Source organism: Phaseolus vulgaris, chromosome 4, assembly GCF_000499845.2.
Source record: "Phaseolus vulgaris cultivar G19833 chromosome 4, P. vulgaris v2.0, whole genome shotgun sequence".
NCBI lineage: Eukaryota > Viridiplantae > Streptophyta > Magnoliopsida > Fabales > Fabaceae > Phaseolus > Phaseolus vulgaris.
Window position 1 is genome coordinate 43,680,673 of NC_023756.2, and position 25,949 is coordinate 43,706,621.

At 32.3% G+C, this 25,949-nt stretch overlaps 2 protein-coding genes across 9 annotated transcripts; both read left to right on the forward strand.

The window, feature by feature from the left end:
- Nucleotides 1–14,303: 14,303 nt before the first annotated feature.
- Nucleotides 14,304–20,409, forward strand: LOC137837815 (TMV resistance protein N-like). 8 transcript variants are annotated; one of them, XM_068646960.1, is made up of 9 exons: nucleotides 14,304–14,912; nucleotides 15,444–16,542; nucleotides 16,657–16,953; nucleotides 17,035–17,535; nucleotides 18,161–18,311; nucleotides 18,411–18,836; nucleotides 19,153–19,371; nucleotides 19,757–19,914; nucleotides 20,205–20,409. In XM_068646960.1, exons 1-9 carry the CDS (start codon nucleotides 14,428–14,430, stop codon nucleotides 20,313–20,315), a joined length of 3,447 nt encoding a protein of 1,148 aa, XP_068503061.1. In that variant the 5' UTR covers nucleotides 14,304–14,427; the 3' UTR covers nucleotides 20,316–20,409. The 8 variants fall into 8 exon arrangements, with proteins under 8 accessions (XP_068503061.1, XP_068503055.1, XP_068503056.1 ...); XM_068646955.1 differs by having other exon boundaries at nucleotides 14,309–14,912; nucleotides 17,035–17,832; nucleotides 19,150–19,371; XM_068646956.1 differs by having other exon boundaries at nucleotides 14,309–14,912; nucleotides 17,035–17,832.
- A 732-nt stretch (nucleotides 20,410–21,141) lies between these two features.
- Nucleotides 21,142–24,927, forward strand: LOC137837818 (uncharacterized). Its single transcript, XM_068646965.1, has 3 exons — nucleotides 21,142–21,445; nucleotides 22,258–22,335; nucleotides 22,576–24,927. The coding sequence occupies exons 1-3, from the start codon at nucleotides 21,344–21,346 to the stop codon at nucleotides 24,682–24,684; spliced, it is 2,289 nt and encodes a 762-aa protein (XP_068503066.1). The 5' UTR covers nucleotides 21,142–21,343; the 3' UTR covers nucleotides 24,685–24,927.
- The last annotated feature ends 1,022 nt before the right edge of the window (nucleotides 24,928–25,949 follow it).

A 25,949-nucleotide genomic window follows, 5' to 3' on the forward strand; every position in this document is an offset into this window, starting at 1 on the left:
ATTCGTCCCACAAGATTGACAATAAATTTTTTATTCATCACTGCGAGGGCTGAAAGGAAGGTTTGTTTGTGTGTGAAACTATTTGATTTTTTTCGTGGTGAATGCTCATCCGTCTGAAATTTGCCGCATTTTGTCCCAAATTCAGTGGAGATTCTTTCGTGGAATTTCAAGAAAAAACTATTTTGGGAGATTTTTTCAGAAATTTTGTGCAAACCAAGGCTATTTGTCCTCTACCAAAACTTGTGAAATTTCGCCTTACTTTCTGAAATTTTATTCTGGGTTCGTATTGCGCTGAAAAAATTCAATCAAGTACTTTCATATATTGTTTGCACCCAGGTAAGGAGGCACATCCATAAACAAATCACAAAAATAAGATACAGGGGGAGAAAAGCCAGGACGTTTTGTTTTCGGAAAACCAATTGTGTTCACTCTCGGTTTGGGACATACTACGCCTTACTCCTTTGATATTTTGGTCTAAAATTTTTACCAGACGTTCGTCACTGTGTCTACTGAGTTCTAGCAAAAATTTGAGCCCCAGATTCTTGCCAAAAGATTGGCAACAATTTTTTTATTCATCATTGCCAGGGCTGAAAGGAAGGTTCGTGTGTGTGTGAAACTGTTTGATTTTTTTCGTGAGTGAATACTCTCCCCTTTGACATGAAATTTGTCGCGTTTGGTCCCGAAGTCAGTGGAGATTCTTACGTGTAATTTCAGAAAAAAACTATTTCAGGGGAATTTTTCAAAAATTATGTGCAAAGCAAGGCTATCCTTTACCAAAACTCGAGAAATTTCGCCCTACTTTCTGAAATTTTATTCTGGGTCCGTATTGTGTTGAAAAAATTCACACAACTACTTTAATATGTTGTTTGCACGCAGGTAAGGAGGCACGTTCATAAACAAAATCACAAAAAGAAGATACGGGGGAGAAAAGCCAACACGTTTTGTTTTTGGAAAACCAATTCTGCTCACTCTCGGTCTGGGACAGACTACGCCTTACTCCTTAGGTATTTTGGTCTGAAATTTCTACTAGACGTTCTTCACAGTGTCTACTCAGTTCTGGTTGAGATTTGAGCACCAGATTCATGCCATAAGATTGACAACAAATTTTTTATTCATCACTGCCAAGGCTAGAAGGAAGGTTCGTTTATGTGTGAAACTGTTTGATTTTTTTTCGTGGGTGAATACTCATCCGTTAGACCTGAAATTTGTCGTGTTTTGTCCCAAATTCAGTGGAAATTCTTACGTGTAATTTCAGGAAAAAACCATTTCGGGAGAATTTTTCAGAAATTTTGTGCAAACCAAGGCTATCGACTACCAAGACTTGTGAAATTTTGCCCTACTTTCTGAAATTTTATTATGGGTCCATATTACGCTGAAAAAACTCACACATATACTTTCATATGTTGTTTGCACCTAGGTAAGGAGGCAAGTCCATAAAAAAATCACAAAAAGAAGATACGGGGGAGAAAAGCTAGGCCGTTTTGTTTTCGAAAAACCAATTTTGTTCACTCTCGGTCTGGGACATATTACACTTTACTCCTTGAGTATTTTGGTATGAAACTTTTACCAGACGTTCTTCACAGTGTCTACTCAGTTCTGGTTGAGATTTGAGCACCAGATTCATGCCACAAGATTGGCAACAAATTTTTTATTCATCACTACCAAGGCTGAAAGGAAGGTTCGTTTGTGTGTGAAACTGTTTGATTTTTTTCGTGGGTGAATACTCATCCGTTAGACCTGAAATTTGTCGTGTTTTGTCCCATATTCAGTGGAGATTCTTACATGGAATTTCAGGAAAAAAATATTTCGGGAGAATTTTTCAGAAATTTTGTCCAAATCCAGGATATCGTCCTACTTTCTGAAATTTTATTATGGGTCCGTATTACGTTGAAAAATTGACACAAGTACTTTCATAAGTTGTTGGCACCCAGGTAAGGAGGCATATCCATAAAGAAAGCACAAAAAGAAGATACGGGAGAGAAAAACTAGGACGATTTGTTTTTGGAAAACCAATTTTGTTCACTCTCGGTCTAGGACTTACTACGCCTTATTCCTCGGGTATTTTGGTCTGAAATTTTTACTAGACATTCGTCACTGTGTCTACTGAGTTCTAGCTGAGATTTCAACCCCAGATTCGTTGCGCAAGATTGCCAATAAATTTTTTATTCATCACTGCCAGGGCTGAAAGGAAGGTTCGTTTGTGTGTGAAACTGTTTGATTTTTTCGTAGGTGAATACTCATCCGTTTGACCTGAAATTTTTCGCATTTTGTCCCAAAATCTATGGATATTCTTGCACGGAATTTTAGGAAAAAACTATTTCGGGATAATTTTTCAAAAATTTTGTGCAAACCAAGGCTATCCTCTACCAAAATTGTGAAATTTCGCCCTACCTTCTGAAATTTTATTCTCAGCCCGTATTGCGTTTAAAAAATTCTCACAGGTACTTTCATATGATGTTTAAACCCAGGTAAGGAAGCACGTCCATAAACAAATCTCAAAGAGAAGATACGGGGGAGAAAAACTAGGACGTTTTGTTTTCGGAAAACCAGTTTTGTACACTCTCGGTCTGGGACTTACTACGCCTTACTCCTCGGGTATTTTGGTCTGAAATTTTTACCAGACGTTCGTCACTGTGTCTATTGAGTTCTGGCTGAGATTTCAGCCCCATATTCGTCACACAAGATTAACAATAAATTTTTAATTCACCACTGCCAGGGATGTAAAGGAAAGTTCGTTTGTGTATGAAACTGTTTGATTTTTTCGTGGGTAAATACTCATCCGTTTGACCTGAAATTTGTCGTGTTTTGTCCCAAATTCAATTGAGATGCTTATATGAAATTTCAAGAAAAAACTATTTTGGATGAATTTTTCAGAAATTTTGTGCAAACCAAGGCAATCCTCTACCAAAACTTGTGAAACTTCGCCATACTTTCTGATATTTTATTTTGGGTCCGGCGCTGAAAAAATTCACACAAGTACTTTCATATGTATTTTGCACCTAGGTAAGGAGGCTCATCCATAAACAAATCACAAAAAGAAGATACAGGGGAGAAAAGCCAGGACGTTTAGTTTTCGGAAAACCAGTTTTGTTCACTCTCGGTCTGGGACTTACTACGCCTTACTCCTCGGGTATTTTGGTTTGAAAGTTTTACGAGACATTCGTCACTGTGTCTAATGTGTTCTGGTTGAGATTTCAACCCCAGATTCGTCCCACAAGATTGACAATAAATTTTTAATTCACCACTGCCAGGGATGCAAAAGCAAGGTTCGTTTGTGTATGAAACTGTTTGATTTTTTTTCGTGGGTGAATACTCATCCGTTTGACCTGAAATTTGTCGCGTTTTGTCCCAAATTGAGTTAAGATACTTACATGGAATTTCAAGAAAAAAGTATTTCGGATGAATTTTTCATAAATTTTGTGCAAACCAAGACAATCCTCTACCAAAACTTGTGAAACTCCACCCTACTTTATGATATTTTATTATGGGTCCGTATTGCGCTGAAAAATTCACACAAGTACTATCATATGTTGTTTGCATCCAGGTAAGGAGGCAAGTCCATAAAAAAATCCCAAAAAGAAGATTCGAGGGAGAAAAACCAGGATGTTTTGTTTTCGGAAAACCAGTTTTGTTCACTCTCGCTCCGGGACTTACTACGCCTTACTCCTCGAGTATTTTGGTCAGAAATATTTGCCCGACATTCGTCACTGTGTCTAATGAGTTCTGGATGAGATTTCATCCCCAGATTCGTCCCACAAGATTGACAATAAATTTTTAATTCACCATTGCCAGGGATGCAAAAGCAATGTTCGTTTGTGTATGAAACTGTTTGATTTTTTTCGTGGGTGAATACTCATCCGATTGACCTGAAATTTGTGGCGTTTTGTCCCAAATTGAGTTAAGATGCTTACATGGAATTTCAAGAAAAAACTATTTCGGATGAATTTTTCAGAAATTTTGTGCAAACCAAAACTTGTGAAATTTCGCCCTATTTTCTGATATTTTATTCTGGGTCCGTATTGCGCTGAAAAAATTCACACAAGTGCTTTCATATGTATTTTGCACCCAGGTAAGGAGGCTTGTCCATAAAAAAAATCACAAAAAGAAGATTAGGGGGAGAAAAACCAGGACGTTTTGTTTTCGCAAAACCAGTTTTGTTCACTCTCGGTCTGGGACTTACTACGCCTTACTCCTCGGGTATTTTGGTTTGAAATTTTTACCAGACGTTCGTCACTGTGTCTATTGAGTTCTGACTGAGATTTCAGCCCCATATTCGTCACACAAGATTGACAATAAATTTTTAATTCACCACTGCCAGGGATGTAAAGCAAGGTTCGTTTGTGTATGAAAGTGTTTGATTTTTTTCGTGGGTGAATACTCATCATTTTGACCTGAAATTTGTCGCGTTTTGTCCCAAATTCAGTTGAGATTCTTAAAAGGAATTTCAAGAAAAAACTATTTCGGATGAATTTTTCAAAAATTTTGTGCAAACCAAGACGTTTTGTTTTCGGAAAACTAGTTTTATTCACTCTCGGTCTGGGACTTACTACGCCTTACTCCTCAGGTATTTTGGTCTGAAATTTTTACCAGACGTTCGTCACTATGTCTACTGAGTTTTGGCTGAGATTTGAGCCCCAGATTCGTCCCACAAGATTGGCAAGAAATTTTTAATTCATCACTGCCTAGGCTAAAAGGAAGGTCCTTTTGTGTGTGAAACTGTTTGATTTTTTTCGTGGGTGAATAATCATTCGTTTGACCTGAAATTTGTCACGTTTTGTCCCAAATTCAGTGGATATTCTTACGCGGAATTTCTGGAAAAAACTATTTCGGGAGAATTTTTTAGAAATTTTGTGCAAACGAATGCTATCCTATTCCAAAATTTGTGAAATTTCGCCCTACTTTCTGAAATTTTATTCTGGGTCCGTATTGCGCTGAAAAAATTCACACAAGTACTTTGATATGTTGTTTGCACCCAGGTAAGGAGGCGCGTCCATAAACAAATCACAAAACGAAGATACGGGGGACAAAAGCCAGGACGTTTTGTTTTCGGAAAACCAGTTTTGTTCACTCTCGGTCCGGGACTTACTACGCCTTACTCCTCGGGTATTTTGGTTTGAAAGTTTTACGAGACATTCGTCACTGTGTCTAATGTGTTCTGGTTGAGATTTCAACCCCAGATTCGTCCCACAAGATTGACAATAAATTTTTAATTCACCACTGCCAGGGATGCAAAAGCAAGGTTCGTTTGTGTGTGAAACTGTTTGATTTTTTGCGTGGGTGAACACTCATCCGTTTGACCTGAAATATGTCGTGTTTTGTCCCAAATTAAGTGGATATTCTTACGTGGAATTTCAAGAAAAAACTATTTTGGGATAATTTTTCAGAAATTTTGTGCAAACCAAGTCTATCTTCTACCAAAACTTGTGAAATTTCGCCCTACTTTCTGAAATTTTATTCTAGGTCCGTATTGCGCTGAAAATATTCACACAAGTACTTTCATATGTTGTTTGCACCCAGGTAAGGAGACACGTCCATAAACAAATCACAAAAAGAAGATACGGGGGACATTTTGTTTTTGGAAAACCAATTTTGTTCACTCTCGGTCTAGGACTTACTATGCCTTACTCCTTGGGTATTTTGGTCTGAAATTTTTACCAGACGTTCGTTACTATATCTAATGGGTTTTGGTTGTGATTTGAACCCCAGAGTCGTCCCACAAGATTGGAAATAAATTTTTTGTTCATCACTGGCAGGCCTGAAAGGAAGGTTTGTTTGTGGGTGTAACTGTTTGATTTTTTTCGTGGGTGAATACTCATTCGTTTGACCTAAAATTTGTCACGTTTTGTCCCAAATTCAGTGGAACATCTTACGTGGATTTTCAAGAAAAACCTATTTTGGGAGAATTTTTCAGAAATTTTTTCCTCTACCAAGGCCACAAACTTGTGAAATTTCGCCATACTTTCTAAAATTTTATTATGGGTCCGTATTGCGCTGAAAAATTCACACAAGTACTTTTATATGTTGTTTGCACCCAGGTAAGGAGGCACGTCCATAAACAAATCACAAAAAGAAGACACGGGGGAGAAAAGCCAGGACGTTTTGTTTTCGGAAAACTAGTTTTGTTCACTATCGGTCTGGGATTTACTACGCCTTACTCTCTGTGTATTTTGGTCTGAAATTTTTAACAGACGTTCGTCACTGTGTCTATTGAGTTTTGGCTAAGATTTGAGCCCGAGATTCATCCCACAAGATTGGCAATACATTTTTTATTCATCACTGCCAGGGCTGAAAGGAAGGTTCGTGTGTGTGTAAAACTGTTTGATTTTTTTCGTGGGTGAATACTCATCCGTTTGACCTAAAATTTGTCGCGTTTTTTCCCAATTTCAGTGGAGATTCTTACGTGGAATTTCAGGAAAAAACTATTTTGGGAGAATTTTTCAAAAATTTTGTCCTCTACCAAGGTTATCCTCTACCAAAACTTGTGAAATTTCGCCCTACTTTCTGAAATTTTATTCTACGTCCGTATTGCGCTGAAAATATTCACACAAGTACTTTCATATGCTGTTTGCACCCAGGTAAGGAGACACGTCTATAAACAAATCACAAAAAGAAGATACGGGAGACGTTTTGTTTTCGGAAAACCAGTTTTGTTCACTCTCGGTCTGGGACTTACTATGCCTTACTCCTTGGGTATTTTGCTCTGAAATTTTTACCAGACGTTCGTCACTGTGTCTACAGAGTTTTGGTTGAGACTTGAGCGCCAGATTCGTCTCACAAGATTGACAATAAATTTTTTATTCATCACTGTCATAGCTAAAACGAATGTTCGTTTGTGTGTGATACTGTTTGATTTTTTTCGTGGGTAAATACTCATCCGTTTGACATGAAATTTATCACGTTTTGTCCCAAATTCAGTGGAGATTCTTATGTGGAATTTCAGAAAAAAACTATTTTGGGATAATTTTTCAGAAATTTTATCCTCTACCAAGGTTATCCTCTAGCACAAACTTGTGAAATTTCGCCATACTTTCTGAAATTTTTTCATGGGTCCGTATTGCGCTGAAAAAATTCACACAAGTACTTTCATATATTTTTTGCACCCAGATAAGAAGGCACGTCCATAAACAAATCACAAAAAGAAGATACGGGGGAGAGAAGCCAGGACGTTTTGTTTTCAGAAAACCAGTTTTATTCACTCTCGGTCTGGGACTTATTACGCCTTACTCCTTGGGTATTTTGGTCTGAAATTTTTACCAAACGTTCGTCACTGTGTCTACTGAGTTTTTGCTTAGATTTGAGCCCCAGATTCGTCCCGCAAGAATGATAATACATTTTTTATTCATCATTGCCAGGGCTAAAAGGAAGGTTCGTTTGTGTGTGAAACTGTTTGATTTTTTTCGTTGGTGAATACGCATCCGTTTGACCTGAAATTTGTCGCGTTTTGTCCCAAATTCAGTGGAGATTCTTACGTGGAATTTGAGGAAAAAACTATTTCAGGAGAATTTTCAGAAATTTTGAGCAAACCAAGGTTATTCCAAATTTACATATTTTTAAAATTAAAAATTAAGTCAATCAATTTAAAAATATTGAGAGTGAAATTGAATTTAATAAAGAAAATATACGTACCAAAAACATTTTTTAAAATATAAATAAGAGACATATGAATAAGAGTATAGTGTATATATGTTGTGTTTGTAATTTTAGTACTAGTATTTGGAACCGTTAAACGGAGAGGTTTTTGGATGTTTATAATTCGAGAATAAATAAAAAATTCTATTATATAAAAATATCATAATGTAATATATAAAAATAATACAAAATTAAATATATATTTTTATGGGTAAAATAAATTTGTATATATAATAATGAGTATAAAGCATAGTAGTATGGGAGAGGAATTGTGGATATCATATTATATGAAACATTAAACGTTATACTTCATAACTTCAATGATTTGGTTTGTTTATTTTTTCATTATTTATGTTCAATTCCTTAATATAGTCATGTGAATGTGTTTTGATACTTGTTAATTCTGGATTTTACAAAAGATAGTATTTTATAGTAAACGATAAATATAGAAGACTCGATTTTGAAATTTGATTTTGTTTCAAACAATTAAAGAAACTAATTCATCAATATTTACAATATTTATTAAAGGAAACAAATAAGAATATAATGAGAAAATCATTTTGTTCAAGATAACATAGATACTAAAACTGAGTACTTTACATTTTTAATTTATTAAAATTGTTTCTGATTCAAGAAGATTGAAAAATATTTGTAATAGATTAAGAAAGATATTTGAAATATTTATTTCAAAAAATTTGTTTAGAAAAAGATGGATTTAGATTATAAACAGAAAACAAGACGAACAAAGTATTCCATAAATCACACAGATTTAATTCTTTTCGGTTTTTATATAATATCAACTTGATTGAAGACATTCTTAAAAGATATGGGTTGAAAAGATATTGTTTAACTAATAAAAAATAAACTTTTATTCGTTGTACATTTATTATTTATTAGATCGTCTAGCATGATTAACAATGTAAATTGTATGTTATAAATAAAATGTGTAGAAGTTCAATTAGTCTACTAGATATTGCAATTGTTCAAAGAGGTATTAGATGATTGATAACACAGGTGGTTTAGGGTTTAGGATTTAGGATTTGTGAATTAATTGAGAAGTTTTATCACAACATATATCAGAAACAACACATGTTTTAGATTCTATGTACTAAGTACTGCATGTATAGAAACATTGTGATGTAATCCAAAATGGGTTTTGGATGGATGAGAATTAATAAGCAACATAAATGTGAGAGTTGCACCAAATGAAATGGAGAATTGGTAAAGAATTGAAGTGATTTTGGTGTTGAAATTAGGGAGAGGTTTGGCCAACTCTATAGGGTTTCATTAAGCTTCTAGGCTCTCTAGCAAAAGGGGGATTTAGGGAGAATGAGGTCTGAATTTTCATTCAAATGATTACAAATCTGAATACAAGAGATATGAGACATTTGTTTATAGGTGAAAAGGATGAAAGTAGCTTGCTCCTTAAACTACCATAACTCTAGTTAAACAAGCTTAACCATGGTGAGTTTTAGTAGCTTAACTAGGTGTTGTCCAAGTCCTTTTAAGATGTTTTAGGAACCCTAGCATGCATAACAAGTAGGGGTTTACCGAGTGTCTTTGATTTTATTTACAACCTACTCTAGAAATGGTCTAGAAATACAAGACTTGAACAAAACTATTCTACTTTTTACAATTTTATACCGACTAAGACAATTATTCATGTTGTACACTTTTTTGTTCTTAGTCCTATGTATGGTGACTTGGAACTTGTGGATAGTCCTCCGTACATTGATTAAATTATTCAAGATACATGAAGACATTGCAATTGGTTTTTGTTATCATGAAAAGCTTTTCCAAATGTTAAAAAAATTACAATAATGAATTTATTGTACAATGTGATATGTGATAGACGATCTAACTGATTATACTATGTAATTGGTGAAAGACAGTCTAATCCCTTAAAATAGTTTTGTGAATCTCTTTAATTTTTTTTATCAGTGCAATACATTTTTATATTTCATAATGAACATAAAGGAGGGATATGGTACATGTTGTAGGAGGAGTGAGAAGCTTTTTGTTCCACATATGAAAAAAATTACAACAATAAACTCATTATACAATGTGATATGTAATAAACAATTTAACTGATTATATGGAAGAATGAGTGAAATATTGTCTAATACCTTAAAATAAATTTCGAAATACTTTTAATATTTTATTTTTATTTTAAAAGGAAGTTGTATATATGATAATGAGCATAGAGGTTACAATAAGATGGATGAAAGACTTTCTAATACCTTTTAAGTATTTTTTTAAAATCCTTTTAATAAATTTTATCATCACTAAAATGCAATTTTATATATGATAACAAGCATAAAGGAATGATGTGGTAGATGTTGTAAGGTCAACTTAAATAATTTCGTTGCATATACTAAAAATTATAATAATAAATTCATTATACAGTTAGACACTCTAAGTGGATTATACATTGTGATATGTGATAGACTGTGTAATCCCTTTAAATAGTTTTCTGAATCATTTTAATTTTTTTTTATCATTACAATACATTTGTATATATTAATAAGCATGAATGGGTGATATGGTAAAACTCTAGTGTTTGTGAGAAGTTTTCCATTCCATATATTAAAAAAAATCACAACAATGAAGTGATTATACAATGTGATATGTGAACGACCAACTTTACATATTTTTAAAATTAAAAATTAAGTCAATTAATTTTAAAATATTAAGAGTAAAACTGAATTTAATAAAGAGAGTATACATGATATATGTGAATAAGAGTATAGTGTCAATACAATAAAAATGAATAAAAATTAATTTTAAGGACCAAAATAAATAGTTACTATTTGGTTAAATTAGAGATCATTTTATAAATTAAAAAAAATATTGATATTTAAAGTAGTTTATAGTATTAATAAAATTTTATAAAATAGTTTTTAAATTGGTATTTAACCATTAGATATCAAGATTTTAATTACCTACTATTTTATATTTTAAATTAATCTTTATTAATTTTTTAAAGACTAATTTAGAATCTAAAATATTTAATAAAAAAACTATTTTAATAATTATAATATTTTTTTTTATCGTGATAAAAAGATAAACACACGCGCATGTTAGTCACATGTCTCATGTGTTTTAAATAGTGTATATACGTAGAGAATACACTATTAATATTTTTATTTTACTCTTAGTTATTTTATAATATAGTAATTACATTCAAATATTTATAATTAACTTACATAAATATTTACTAAAAAAATATATTTATTAAATTTAAAACTAATATAATAATATATAAAAAGGATTCTCCAATATATATAGCAATATATGTTACAATGTATAATAATATTTACAAATTTATCATATATTAATTAAAAATTATTATAAATTTATAATATAATAATATTAATTAAAGAATTGTTATAAAATTATAATATAATAATATTATATAAAAAAATATTTTAAAAAAATCCACTGGTATTAATAAAAAGCATACCTAGCTACACTTAAAAGAAAGTATGAAAACTATTTTTTTTTCTCCACTATGTGTCTCCTAAGTTGATAAAATGGGCTTCCAAAATTAAGTTGAGACTGCTTCTTCCTGCACCTCCATACGTTCTTATGACACCTCCGTACTTTATGTGAAAATATATTTTTGTCCTTCATTAAGAAAATATATTTTAGATAGATTAAAAAAAACTTTTGAATTATGTAATCCGAAACACACTTTTTAAAAAGTACATTACAGATTACATAATCTAGAAGTTATTCATGGATTCAGAAAAAAAAACTTATGAATTATGTAATATGAAATGTATTTATTTCTCTAAATTCAGGAAAAGCTTATGAATTATGTAATCTATAATATATTTTTTTTAAAAAAAACTTATGGATTCTACCAATCCAGAAAAGGTTCCCATATCATAAATTGACTTTTGAACAGTAATAAAAATATATATTTTTCTTAAAAAAATACGTTCTGAATTACATAATCCAAACTATAAATTTTCATTATGAATAGACTAATCCAAAATATTTTACTAGATTCAGAAAGAAGTTCTGAAATTCAGAAGGTGCACAAACATTTTAACTAATTATGGATTATGTAATCACGATATTAGATAATCTGAAATATACAAAAGCACACATCCATAAGCAAACCTTCAAACATTTTAAGTTTTATATAAAAAAATATTTTTAGAATTATAAACTTATAAAGATGCTACAAGGACATATGAAGTTGCAGAAAGAAACAACATTGAGTTGGAGGCAATTTCTCCCTCCACCATATCAATTTCAGCATGAACCCAATCAGCTCTAAAAAATAACAAAATTACCTAACCCAATCAACTCTAGAAAATGACAAAAATACCCCTCATAAATGATGAAAATAACCTTACACAAAAATGGGAAAAATTATTTTTGAAACTTTTATCTGAAATATTTTGGATTTCAATTTTCGAAACATATTTTTGAATTCTGAAATTTTTTATCCAAAATGTATTTTTAGTTGTGTTCATAATTTTTTTCAGCAAGTATTTTGTTATTTCTCAATTATAATTATTATTTTGGATTTTTTAATTTGGAATAAGGATAGTTTTGGAAATTTAAAAAATCGATATGGTGGAGGTTAAAATTGATATGGTGCAGGAAGAATTTGCCTGAGTTGGAATGTACTACGAGCCAATTGACAAAGGGATGAACATATTTGGGCTTTTGCTCCCGCACATCCATCATTAGACTGTTTCTTCCTACACCTCCACATATTCTTCTGTCACTCTCATACAAAATGTAAAAATACTTTTTTATTCTTCTTGTGTCACCCCCATAGAATAGCTTCCGGATTATGTAATCCGCACATATATCTGAAAAAAGATTTTTGGATTATATAATCCGAAAGCTAAAAAATACTTTCAGATTACATAATCCGAAAACTAATCATGCATAAAAAAAAAGGCTTACAGATTATGTAATCTGAAAGCTAATTGCCAATTTGAGAAAAGATTTTTAAATTATGTAATCCAAAATATTACATAGAAGTATTTTTAGAAATATGAAAATTTATGGAGATAAAAGAAGAATATATGAAGGTGCAGAGTAAAGAGCCCATCATTGTTACCTATACACCTCTATACTAACAACAAAAGAATAAAAATATAATGTTGAGAAAAGTATTTTATATCTTCTATAGAAAGTTTGTTCAGAAAAGTATTCAAGAAAATATCTATTTTGAAAAATTTATTCTGAAAAATTCATTCCAAAAAGTTTATTCTTAAAAGTTCATCGTGAAAAACATCTCATATATTTCAAAAAACTTATTCTAAAAATTTTGTTATGAAAAAAATTATTGTAGAAAACATGTAATATATTCTGAAATCATGTTCTAACAATAAAATTTGATTAAATAAATCATGTTTTGAAAATTCTAGGAAAAACTTCCTCCACAAAATTTATAGAACAAGCAAGTAGTCTAGAAGTTAGCATTAAAAGAGTAAAATAATCATTTAAAAAATGATTAAGGGGTACAAAAACTTAAAAGCCTCATATTTGATGCACTACTATGGATTAGATTAAACCTTTAAAAAATTATAATTTAAATTAAATTAAAGATACTTTTTACAATTTACAGATCAAATTATTTTATGAAATAATAATTATATTAAAAATAAAGTAATATTTTTTTAAAACACGCATAAATATATTATAATTGATATTTATTATGTATGAAAATGTTATATCTAACAATTAAATTTAAATCTAATATTGTAATTTAAAATTTTAAATATATATATTTTTTTATTTAAATTTTTTAATTTTAACTCTCAATTTTTATTAAAAATATCAAATGGTCAACTCGACTTAGAATCTAATTATATTAAAAAAATCACAAGTTTTGTTTAAAAATGATTTGTGTCGGCAGATATAAACTTAGAGTTAATATGTGAGATACGATCCGAAGAGGTCAACTTGAGCCGTTTGATAGATCTAAAAATACATTTTAAATTCAATTTTTTTTAAATTGCATAAAATAAAAATATGAATTTTTGCATGTATAAAATAAAAATTTATTTCTAATTTATAGACTGCGTAATTTAAAAATATATTATTTATTTATTGATCATTTAATTTAAAATATATTTTTAAACTTTTAAAGTAATAATATTAATAATAATTTATTTTAAAACATTGAAATTTTAAAATGATTTGTAATAACTTTAAGTTTTTAATAACGTATTTATTTTATTGTATTAAAAAATCTGAAGTATCAATAGTAACAAGATTGACAACTTTTATTTTATATACAATTTAATGGTCCTATTATAATAATATAATATTATTAGTTTCCTTAATTTAAATAATCCAATCTTTATTCTTGTATAAAGAAAATTGGTAGCTGTCTAGTGTTATTTTTTAGTTATAAAACTTGATCTTTCAGTAAATAAAATTAATTAATTAATTAATTTATATAATAAAATAAATAATTGAATAATTTTTCTTTATTTTAAAATATTAATTTTTAAATAATAGTTATATAATTTTTTAATACTATTTTTACAAAATTATATATATATATTTAAATTATAATATTTTTAATAAATTATTTATTTATAATAATAATAATAATAATAAAATTATATATTTTTTAATATAATAAAACTGTGAATACACCTAGTTATTGTATTTATACTATGATGTTGATTTTTGATGATTTGTGTCCATGAAAATATCTAGAACAAGAGTTGAGTTGACAATGCAGTTCTTGGAGTCGCTGCTAGTATCTTTGTAGTTACCATTTGGTTGTTTCATTCTCTGAGTTTGCAGCATCTTAACATGTCAGCAGCATCCTTTGGCTACGACGTGTTCCTCAGCTTCAGAGGCTCTGATACTCGCTACGGTTTCACTGGCAATCTCTACAAAGCTCTTTCTGACAAGGGAATCCATGTCTTCTTTGACGATGAGGAGCTTCAACGAGGGGATGAAATTGGAGAAGCACTTATTACTGCCATTAAACACTCTAGGATGGCCATTGTTGTCTTCTCCAAGAACTATGCTTCTTCTTCCTTTTGCTTAGATGAACTTCTCAAAATCATTGACTGTGTTAAGGCAAAGGGTCGCTTCATTTTGCCCATTTTCTACGACGTCCACCCTTCTCATGTTCGACGCCAGTCTGGGAGTTATGCAGAAGCTTTGGCCATGCACGAGCAAAGGTTCACACGCAGCAACCAAAACCTCAACTTTAACATGGAAAAGTTGCAAAAATGGAAGATGGCTCTTAACCAAGCAGCTAATGTGTCTGGCAAGCATTACAAACTTGGGTATGCTACCCCTCTCCTCAGACAATCATGTGTGTCCATCCGACCAATATCTATGTGACATTTCATGTTGCAGAGAGATTGGTCGGAACCATGATCATAGGATGGTCTCACTCATGTTTTACATATTATTTCATTTTGAGTAAATAGTCTATGTATTGACAAAGATTTTTACACCATGAAATTACAGATAATGGGCACCTGGATGAGTTTTATAAGATGAGATTTGTATCGTTTTTATCCATAATCAATGTGGGATCTCCAACATATCCTTAATGCTGAAACTTCCAACTTGTGACTGAGACTATGGGTGGTCAGATTGCAATCCGACCGTGGGTGACCTGATAGTAGGTGACAGGTGTGAGGAGTGTTGGAGATCCCACTTCAATTAGAGATAAAAACATTGCATAATATATGGATGCAAATTTAACCTTTTAAGTCGGTTTTATGACATTGAGTTAGACTTAAATTCAATTCTTAATAATGGATATGATTATTTTAGCATGTCTTCACAAAAACTTTTTGGTTGGACAGAAGTGAATATGAACATGAGTTTATAGCAAAGATAGTTAAAGAGGTCTCCAACAAGATAAATCGCAGACCTTTGCATGTTGCGGATTACCCCGTTGGGATGGAGCATCGAGTGCAAAAAGTAAAGTCACTTCTTCAATTTGGATCTGATATTGGAGTCCACATTGTGGGGATTCATGGAATAGGTGGAATGGGGAAGAGCACGCTTGCTCGAGCAGTTTACAATTCAATTTCAGATCAATTTGAAGGCTTATGTTTTCTTGATGGTGTTAGAGAAAATGCTGTTAAACACGGGTTAGTACATCTCCAAGAGATGCTTCTTTCTGAAATAGTTGGAGAGAAGGATATTAAGATAGGAAGTGTTAGTAAAGGGATTTCAATAATAAAGCATAGGCTCCACCGAAAGAAGGTTCTTTTGATTCTTGACGATGTTGACAAACTAGAACAAGTTCGAGCAACTGTTGGAGAGCGTGATTGGTTTGGTTGTGGCAGTAGAGTCATCATAACTACTAGAGACAAACATTTGCTTCATGGGGTTGATGGAAAATATGAGGTAGAGGATTTGAATGAGGAAGAAGCACTTGAATTGCTTAGTTGGAATGCTTTTAAAGATGACAAAGTTGATCCAAGTTACAAGGACATTTCAAACCAAGCAGTGGCTTATGCTTCTGGTCTTCCACTAGCCTTGGAAGTAATAGGTTCCTTGTTGTTCGGGAAAGGCACAAGAGAATGGGAATCTGCATTAGATCAGTTCAAAAAGATCCCTAACAAAAGGATCCAAGACATACTTAAGGTAAGCTATAATGCTTTAGAGGAAAATCAACAGAGAATTTTTCTAGACATCGCTTGCTGCTTGAAAGGATATGAATTGCAAGAGGTTGAAGATATACTTGGTGCTCATCATGGTGTTTGCATGAAATATGGCATAGGAGTGTTGGTGGATAAATCTCTCATAAAAATTAAGAATGGCTGTGTGACACTTCATGAATTGATAGAGGTTATGGGGAAGGAAATTGATCGCCAAGAGTCACCCAAAGAGCTTGGGAAACACAGGAGGTTATGGTTCCATAAAGATATAATTCAAGTTTTTGCAGAAAATTCAGTAAGACTGACATGGATGGCTTGTTCTTAGATTTGTGACCTTGATTTGTTTCTTTGGCTATTTGTATGTATACTCACATAACTGCTGTGTTTTTTGTGCCTTTTGTTCTAACAGGGGACTAGTGAGATTGAAATCATTTGTTTGGATTTCCCCTTATTTGAAGAAGATGAAGAAGTATTTGTAGAATGGGATGGAGAGGCCTTCAAGAAGATGGAAAACCTCAAAACACTAATTATAAGAAACTCTCATTTTTCAAAAGGTCCAACATATCTTCCAAATAGTTTAAGAGTATTAGAATGGTGGACATATCCATTACATGATTTACCAACTGATTTTCATCCCAACAAACTTGCCATATGCAAATTACCCAGAAGTTGCTTTACATCACTTGAGTTAGCTACCATATCAAAGGCAAGTGTAGTGAGTTCATTTCCATGATCATTCGAAGATTATTCAGTTGGTTCTTATTTGTTTTCCCTTCTTCTTTTGCAGAAGTTCATGAATCTGACAGTTTTAAATTTTGATGGGAGTGAATGTTTGACGAAAATACCTGACATATCCACTCTCCAGAATTTAGAAAAACTGACATTTGAGTGTTGTGAGAATTTAGAAGCAATTCATGATTCTGTGGGTTTTCTTGATAAACTTAAAGTCTTGAGTGCTTTTGGTTGCAGCAAGCTTACGAGTTTTCCACCCATCAAGTTGATCTCTCTTGAACAACTTGATCTTTCATCTTGTTCTAGTCTTGAGAGTTTTCCAGAAATATTAGGAAAGATGGAAAATATAACACAGCTAGAGTTGAAGAATACTCCCTTGAAAGAATTCCCATCTTCATTTAGAAATCTTGTTCGACTTCAAGACTTGGTGCTGGTTGACTGTGGAAATGTTCAGTTGCCGAGTAGCATTGTTATGTTGCCAGAACTGGCTGAGATTTTCGCCCTGGGATGTAAAGGGTGGCTGTTGCTAAAACAAGACGAGAATGATGAAGAAAAAGTAAGCTTTGTGTCTTCAAATGTAAAATGTCTCTGTCTCTCAGGCTGCAATCTACTAGATGAATACTTTCCCATGGTTTTAGCATGGTTTGGTAATGTGAAAGAGTTAGAGCTATCGAGCAATAACTTCACATTTCTTCCTGAATGCATCAAAGAATGTCGCTCGTTAACATTACTTAATTTGGATAACTGTGAGCATCTTAAAGAAATTAGAGGGATTCCACCAAATTTAGAATATTTCTCTGCTGGAAATTGCCAATCCTTGAGTTTCTCTTGTTCAGCCATGCTATTGGACCAGGTTGTTTTTAACTGTATCTTCTCTATAGTTGATGTACTTAATGTTGCTAAACTAATGCAATATATATATGACTATCCATTTGTTTTCATAATTGATAATGTACTTAATATTGCTAAACTTCTGCAATATTTATGACTATACTTTTTGATTTGATAATTGATAATATACTTGATTTTGCTAAACTTATGTATTTATGGCTGCTCTTTTTTCTTTGATAATGTACTTAATGCTGCTAAACTTGTGCATTATTTATGACTATACTTTTTTGATTTGATCATTGATTATGTACTTAAAATTGCTAAACTGATGAATAATTTATGATTATCAGGAACTGCATGAAGCTGGAAACACCATGTTTTGTTTGCCAGGATCTAGGATCCCAGAATGGTTAGAGCAACAAAGTATAGGTCCATCATTATGTTTCTGGTTTCGTGAGAAGTTTCCTGTCATGGATCTCTGTTTTGTTCTTGGGCCAATGGGTAAGGACTCAATTTTGTTTAGACCAATCATGACCATCAATGGCAACACAATGGAGATTCAGTCCTTAACTGATAAGAGGTTTTGTTTCGACTTCCCAGCATTAGATTATCATATACTTATCATTGGTACAAAGTACATGAAGCTTGGAGATAATCTGGATAAATCACTCTCAGAAAATGAATGGAATCATGTGGTTGTTTCCATTGCTCTTGATTTTGAGCCAACCCCAGAAGAGATTTTTGTCAAGCAAACTGCACTCCATGTAATCAAACCAGAAAGTAGCATGGATGATATCCAATTCACTGATCCTTGTAACCAACCATCCTTCAAAGAGAAGCAAACATTGGTTGACACTGTTGATTGTCACAGACAATTTATGCAGCAGCAAACCACTTTGGTTCCATTGAAACCACATGTGAGACAAGGCAGAAAGTTATTTTCATTGATTCCACCAGAAGCATGCAAAAATAACGTGAATTGGGATTCATTTTCACCTGGAACAAGAAGCATTGCCAGTGTCCAGGGTATTGAATTCACTTTGTCACATCCTCACTTTCAATAATAGTATTTTAAATCATGGCACACGGATTAAGAAATATTCAACTGCTATAAATTTAGTCATACACACTCAACTTTTCAACTACTTCTGTGTTTCTTAATTCAGTGTGAATGAAACTGTATTGATTATTGACATGCTGTGTTTGTACTTCTTTATTGTTTTTTGAATCTGCTAGAAGATGAATCAGGAAAAAAAATATCTTATTATTTTTAACAGTTGATTTGATCAGTATTTTGACTTACTAACTTGAAACAAATTATTCAAATTTATTATCCCAGCAGAATATGGAACTGCATCACAGAAATTACGTTTGGACATGGGAGCTTTGCAATTTGTTCAGCAGCGGAAAAGATTGGCTATTTTGGGTTTGTTGCAAGAACGACGCACGGCTTCATTGGATTTACTGCAACGTAGGGGCAGAGAATTTCTTTCATTGCTTTCTCCTCCATCATTGGAGTTGATGGTCTCATGGCAGAGGAGATGCATCACCACTGTCCAAGGTAATTTGTGTTAGTAATTTATGTTAGTAATTTATTCGTTACTGATGTTTGAAGATCCCACATCGATATGAGTGCAAATCTCACCTTACGTTATAAGGTTGAATTAGGTTTAAATTCACCTCAACATAGTATCAGAGTCATTTAGAGCCTGGTTTGAAATTCACTTCATAACTACTGACAAAATGATCTCTCGTGTTTGATTGAGAAAAATATTGGAGATTCTATATCGATTAGAGATTAAGACATTTAATAGTTTATAAGTGGATGTAAATCTCATTTATAAGTCGGTTTTATGAAATTAAGTTAAACTTAAAGTCTACTTCTTAATTGTCAGCTCTTTTAGCGTTCATTACATTATCTGCCTAAAATGGTTTCTGATTTCCAGGTTTGCAGGAGCAACATTTACCTTCCAGCACTGAACAAAACTTTGAAGGCTCTAATGGCATCAATGAAGCCAAAGTGAAGGAAGTGGTAAAATGCAGCAACCATTATGGAAATGACAATGAGAGAAACCCATTAGTAGAGCAGCTACCAATGACAAAGGTTAGTGTAAATTTATGGCATTTCAAAGTGATTTATTAATCTCTACTTAATCTAATTCACAGTTACTTTATCAATCAAAGAAAAAGTTTGTGAAGATGAAGTTTGCACTTTACTAGTTTCAAATAAGAATACTCACAATATATTTTACTATTTATAAAACATTTACAACTATGGTCTCATAATAAAATTATCACATCACCTTCATTTGCTTCAGCTTAAACTGTCTGAGAAACACTGATAGCAGACATGAAACAACATATATTAATAATGTAACATTTTGAATGAAATAGGATGATGATGTTCATAACAAGAGATACCAACATGTCTGGAAAATGGCTTGGGATCCAATGGAATTAGAACATCTTGTACATATCCAGAAGATCAATTTGTCTCAAAGATGAACACTCTGTAATTTTATTGACAAGAGTTCCATGTGATGTGATCTGAATCTACCAATTCTTCTGTGTTATAAATAATCCTGTTATTAGTTGCATTGCATTTATTTTTCTTTCCTGTTTTATATATTGTATATATTTTAATTCATCCAATATTTTTTTTTTATATACTTTGCTTCCAATATAATTTTACTTATTCATATGTTCAATTTTGTAATACATAAATTAAATTTCAATTTTCATATTAAGTTTCATTTAATTTCCTATTCTTCATCTCAAATGTTGATAGCAATAACTTTTTTAATTACTGTCATTATTATTTGCACTAAATAATACACCAGTTAAAATATATTCAATTTTTTTTAAATCCAAGCTTTGTATAAAAAAAGTTTAATTCATTTTTAAATATGTTATAAATTTAAGTATTTTTAATAAATCTCCATTATTTTTTGGATTAAATATATTTAATACTAAATTTAATTGTATCTTTAATCAAACTTTAGAATTTTGGTAATGTATAAATGATTGGAATGTTTTTATGTATAAAATTAATTTAATTTGAGGTTTCACCTTATCATCAGTTAAAGTATGTAAACAATGATCAAAACAACAACGAATTTTATCGATCAAAACAATTACGAATTTTATAAGAAAAAATAATAATTTTTTTATAAAAAAACTAATAATTAAAATTTATTCTAACGTATTATAATCAATTTTTTTATTATAATAAAGGGATAAAAAAATATATTTAACTCTTAATTTCTTTATAAAATATTTATTTATTTATTTATTTTTAAGCAGTTACAACTTGCAACTGTTGCCAATTTTCGAATTTCTCGTTTCGTTCCATTTGATTTCACGTTCGTGTTTTGAGGCTCTGTTTCATCCACTGATTATTCGCCGCAATGCAGGTACTCCTGTATTTTTCTTCGTTAATTTGATTTTCTGATTCAAACGGTTCGTTTTGGTCATCGTTACACGTACGCTGCCAATTTCTGAGGCAAAATCGAATTCCAGAAGAGCTCATTGCAATGGAATTGGAGGAAGCGCATAACAATTTCCTCGCCATAAGACTGTTATATAGACTTCTCGAAGATAATAGCATCGCCTTGCAGAATTCGAATTCAAAGCATGTATGTCACTTCCTTTTTACTTGCATTGCATTTTCCATGTTTGTTGGGTCGGTGTAGATGTTGGTGTATATCTGATTAGTTAGATTCTGCTAATTCTACTTAGAAATTGTTGCAAGTGTATCACATATAGTGTAAGTGATCAAAAAGTAAGAAACTTAACAACAATGCTAGCGTAAAATCTTCGAAAATATTTCGGTTACTTGAAGATTTTCAGAGTGGGGATCTCAACGATAACCACTGTAAAGGTCCCAGAGCTAGAGAAAATAAGAGAACAGAATTTGAATGTCTGATTGAGTTTCAGAAATTGGAAGAAACTCTTACCGGAACAAAGACAAAGATAAAAAAGAATATGAATTTAAGTAAAATATCCTCTCTGTAAAAACCTTTTTCATACTGTAATTTTTTTTTGTAACTATTTCTCCGCGAGTCTCGAGATATTCTTATGAATTTTAATCCTTTGAACCAGTTAAGAGGTTTATAATAAATAAATTACACCGTAATAAAATATTAGACTTTTGTATCGATTATTTTAATGATTATACATATTTAAAGTGCATGAAATTAAACTCAAACTATTTACTTAAAGGAAACAAATATTATCGTATTGGAAACATAAACGACTAGGAGTATTACCGACTTCAGTTGATAGCTTTGTTCCCAATTTAACGTGACTAGTTAGGAATCTGAAAGAATTGTGTTTTTTTCGTTCTTGCTGTTGTTTTTTATCGTATTATTACTAACTACTTAGAGACATCTGAGTGTTTATTGAGTGGTAGCTCTTTTGATGTGTAATTTCGTTTTGTTTGTGGCAGTTGGTTGAGTGGGCACGAGCTTTATTGAAAAGTTTGCTGGATGTTGCTGTTGAAAGTGTTTTTGAGACTCATTTAAAGGTTCATATATATGATTCACCATTCTCCAATGGAACCCTTCTTTTTAGGAGTAAAAAGTTGTAAATGAGAGATGTCATGATTCTTTTCTATCTTTTCTTCTATTTTTTACCTTAATGAGAGGAATAAAATGAACTTTTGTGGTAATGCTTCACATTCTAGCACCTACTGAACTTTAGGCAGTATAAAGAATATGATTTCTTTTACTAAAGCTATCCTTTGAATAAAAAAATATTTCTCCAGTGGCAGGAGTCAAATTCTCTAGTGGTAGCCAACATTTCTCAAAGCTCAGTCAAATATCCTACTTGTAGTAAAATGACTTCAGAGAAGGATGAACAGCCTCAGTTGAAATTAATTTCAAAGAAACAACTGCCAGAGCTGTCAAAGTTTAGTATCTCTGATGATGGAGGAACAAAATGTAAAACACTATGCAGTATAGGTGAGGAAAGTAGTACGATGCAACAGAATGCAGTGATGGCAACAGATGTGTCTAATGACAATGACAGTTCGCCAAACACAGGGAGTAGTCATAGCAAACAACAGCAAAATGATGTAAACCCTTTATATGGTGATGGTGAGCACGCAAAAGAATCGTTACGAATGTTTGATGCAGAAGATGATTGGCAAAATGAAGAGAATAATGTATTATTGATGAATAGAAACCATGAAGCCCAAAGAAACTCTAATGCTGACGGACAGGTTGAACATCTGGATCAGAAGGGAGATTTCTCTGATGATTTGGTTAGTGCAATCAAAAGAATCGAGTCTCGGATTTTAGCTTTCCAAATTTGTTCCAATGTGATGGATTCCACTAAGAACAGTGCAAGTCATCTTACTACACATGAAGCAGCAGATTCAGACGGTCCCGTAATACAGAGAAACAATGGGGTTTCAGGAAGTCAGATGAGTAGTGGAAAGTCCCTCTTGAAAGGACATAGGTTGATGAATCAGAAAACATTTAAACCAAGTTGTAAGGATGAAAATTGGATTTCTACAAGTGCATTTGAGGAATCCTTTTTTGCAGGAAAGGAACCACTGAGTCAAAATCAGACGACAAATCAGAACCATCGGCTACATAATAGTGCAGAGTCTGCAAAGAATATTGATGTAGAGTGCTTGAGCAGTCATAAAAGAATTCAAAATTCAGAACAAAACATAGCTATGATAGATAGTGTTAAGCCATTGAATAAGTTAGTCAGGGGTGATGACTATTTTGGGAGTCGAGCTAGTAAGGGTATTCAAGGTTTGAGGGTCCCTTTGACTCAAGACCATGATAGTAAGAAGCATTCCATGTTAGTGAGTAAAACAAACAGGGTAATCTTGGCAAGAAAAAATCCAGTGGCATGGTCTAAGACTGATCAGAATCCAAAGGAAATGAGTCCTAAATCTTCCTATACACAGAAGTCAGCTGGATCCAACTCCATTATTGCAAGGAGAGCAAAACCACCACCTCATCAGATGGGAATGAAACCAACCCTATTGGATCAGAGATCCAGTGAGATTAAGGTAAATTCCCATAAACACATAGACAGAAGAAGGACTCTTAACAGTAGTCATCTTGAACCACGGAAGACAAGGGTTCTACAACAACATCATGAACGGGAGGAGTCAAGCTCAAGCTCTAACTCTGACTGTGACTCTTCTAGCTGGAGTTCTCAGCAAGACAGTGACAATAGTAGTAGTAACAGTGACTCTGAGAACTATTCCTTATCAGATGGAATACAAAGTCCCTCGTCAGGAAATATGGTGGATGCTGCATATGAGGGCAGTTCAGAGGAAACAAACAATTCATATCTTGAGATGGATGATGACTACCCTTCTCCTAGATTAGGAAGTTTCAAATCTTATAAACATCACTATGAAATGTATCCTAAGGAAACAACTGGAAGACTAAGGAGGCTGAGAAATAAGTTGGGACTAATCTTTCACCACCACCATCATCACCATCATCATCATGATAATCATGGTAACACTCATTCTAGAGAAGGTCATGAACCTACTACGTGGAATCACTTGCGGAATGTCTTCCACCATAAAGACAAGCATGGAGTGCGAACAAAAAAGGTTGAAAAGACAAAGGGAAGAGCTGCTGCAAAAGTGTTGTCTCGGAGAAACCAAGTTGGGCAGTTTCATAGACTTGCAGAAGGGGTCCTGGGGCACATCCAACATTCAAAGAAACCAAAGCCTTCCAAACTTGATATTGTGAAACGGTCAGGGAATAAGCCACATGGACATAATCAGAAGAAGTTGCGTTGGTTGCAAATCCTTCGGAAACAACAGGGAGTGAAGATGAAAAACAAAGGCAGAGTAAAAGTGGGGTTTATGAGCCAAAACTCACTAAAGAATTATTGAGTTTGGTTTGCCCGTAAGAATTTCTCACCTCACCTCAAAGCTATATCCTCTGATTCTCTTCTATTTTGGCTCTGTTGAAAGGGCGCTTTGTGATGCAGCATTTTTCTAGTAATGGCATGGTGATACAGGATTTTTTAAGTGCATCGTAATCCTGGATTTTATTATCATGTATGCAATACTGGATATGTTTGTTTGTTATTCTAGGTGCTCAAAGGAGGATCTTGCATTCTTTGTTTATTTGAATTTTTTGTTATGATAGTTATAACTATAGGTCTTGAGTACGTTTAGAACTGACTTTAGATATTAACTTAGCATTCTACAAAAAATAGATTGAGTATTTGAAGTTGTTTACATGTTTCTCTAAATCAGCGTTTAGTATTACATATTTCACTCAATATTCTACAATCTCGTTCTAGGTATCAATATCAACTTCAACACCATTCCTTCCAAGTTCATTTAATTGGTGATAGGATCGGTTGCTAATTTATTTTCTTATGGTCAATAAAGAATAGTGCAACAAAAAGTATTTTTTCTTTAGCTGCCACAATTATGTTCTGGTTTTCCAAATTGCAACCAAGTTGTGATTTGAAAGGTTTGAAAGATTTGAAAGATAAACAATTGTGTAATTCTTTAATTTGGTTAATTCTCTTATGACATTGTTAGGTACCCTACTTTCTTAGGGTGTCAACTGTGACCTCTTAGTCTTTTGGAAAGATTGATATATGTATGTATCCAGATGCTTGTTTATATATAATAATTTTGAGGACTATCTGTACCATCTGTTACTTGTAGACTGAGTTTCATTGTTTGCCAAGGCACTAGAAGCAGAAAACAAAGGGATCACAAATTATGGAACTATGGAACTTTTGTACACTGTTCATAAATTCAATTGGGAACTCCTAAGAATTTATTTAATATAAAAAATATATATTTACTAGTTTATTTATAACATACATGAAGTTAACATAATGCTCTTAATAACAATATTCAATATTTCCACCACTTCATAATAGAGAAAACTAGGTATAAATAAGATTAAACTGCATACATGACTAAATTATATATAAATTTTTAAAAATATAAGCTCTTAATGTAAAACCAATTCAAAAGAAGTTCATTTCTTGAAATAAAATTGAGTGTAAGAAAATAATACTATTATGGGTAAAAATTAGACAACAATTATATTTAATTTTAAATCTGTTAACTTACTCTTGAATTTTGCAAGTTTATACTTAGGTTGAATTTTGCTTCAAAACTCTTTCTAT

Bases quoted from the DNA above. Each gene is read 5' to 3' on its own strand.
- LOC137837815 (XM_068646952.1), top strand. From the start codon at position 14,428: ATGTCAGCAGCATCCTTTGGCTACGACGTGTTCCTCAGCTTCAGAGGC. The intron at 16,543-16,656 runs GTAAGACTGACA...TTGTTCTAACAG, and splicing joins AAGTTTTTGCAGAAAATTCA to GGGACTAGTGAGATTGAAAT. The intron at 18,837-19,149 runs GTATTGAATTCA...TTATTATCCCAG, and splicing joins AAGCATTGCCAGTGTCCAGG to CAGAATATGGAACTGCATCA.
- LOC137837818 (XM_068646965.1), top strand. From the start codon at position 21,344: ATGGAATTGGAGGAAGCGCATAACAATTTCCTCGCCATAAGACTGTTA. The intron at 21,446-22,257 runs GTATGTCACTTC...TGTTTGTGGCAG, and splicing joins AGAATTCGAATTCAAAGCAT to TTGGTTGAGTGGGCACGAGC. The intron at 22,336-22,575 runs GTTCATATATAT...ATATTTCTCCAG, and splicing joins TTTTTGAGACTCATTTAAAG to TGGCAGGAGTCAAATTCTCT.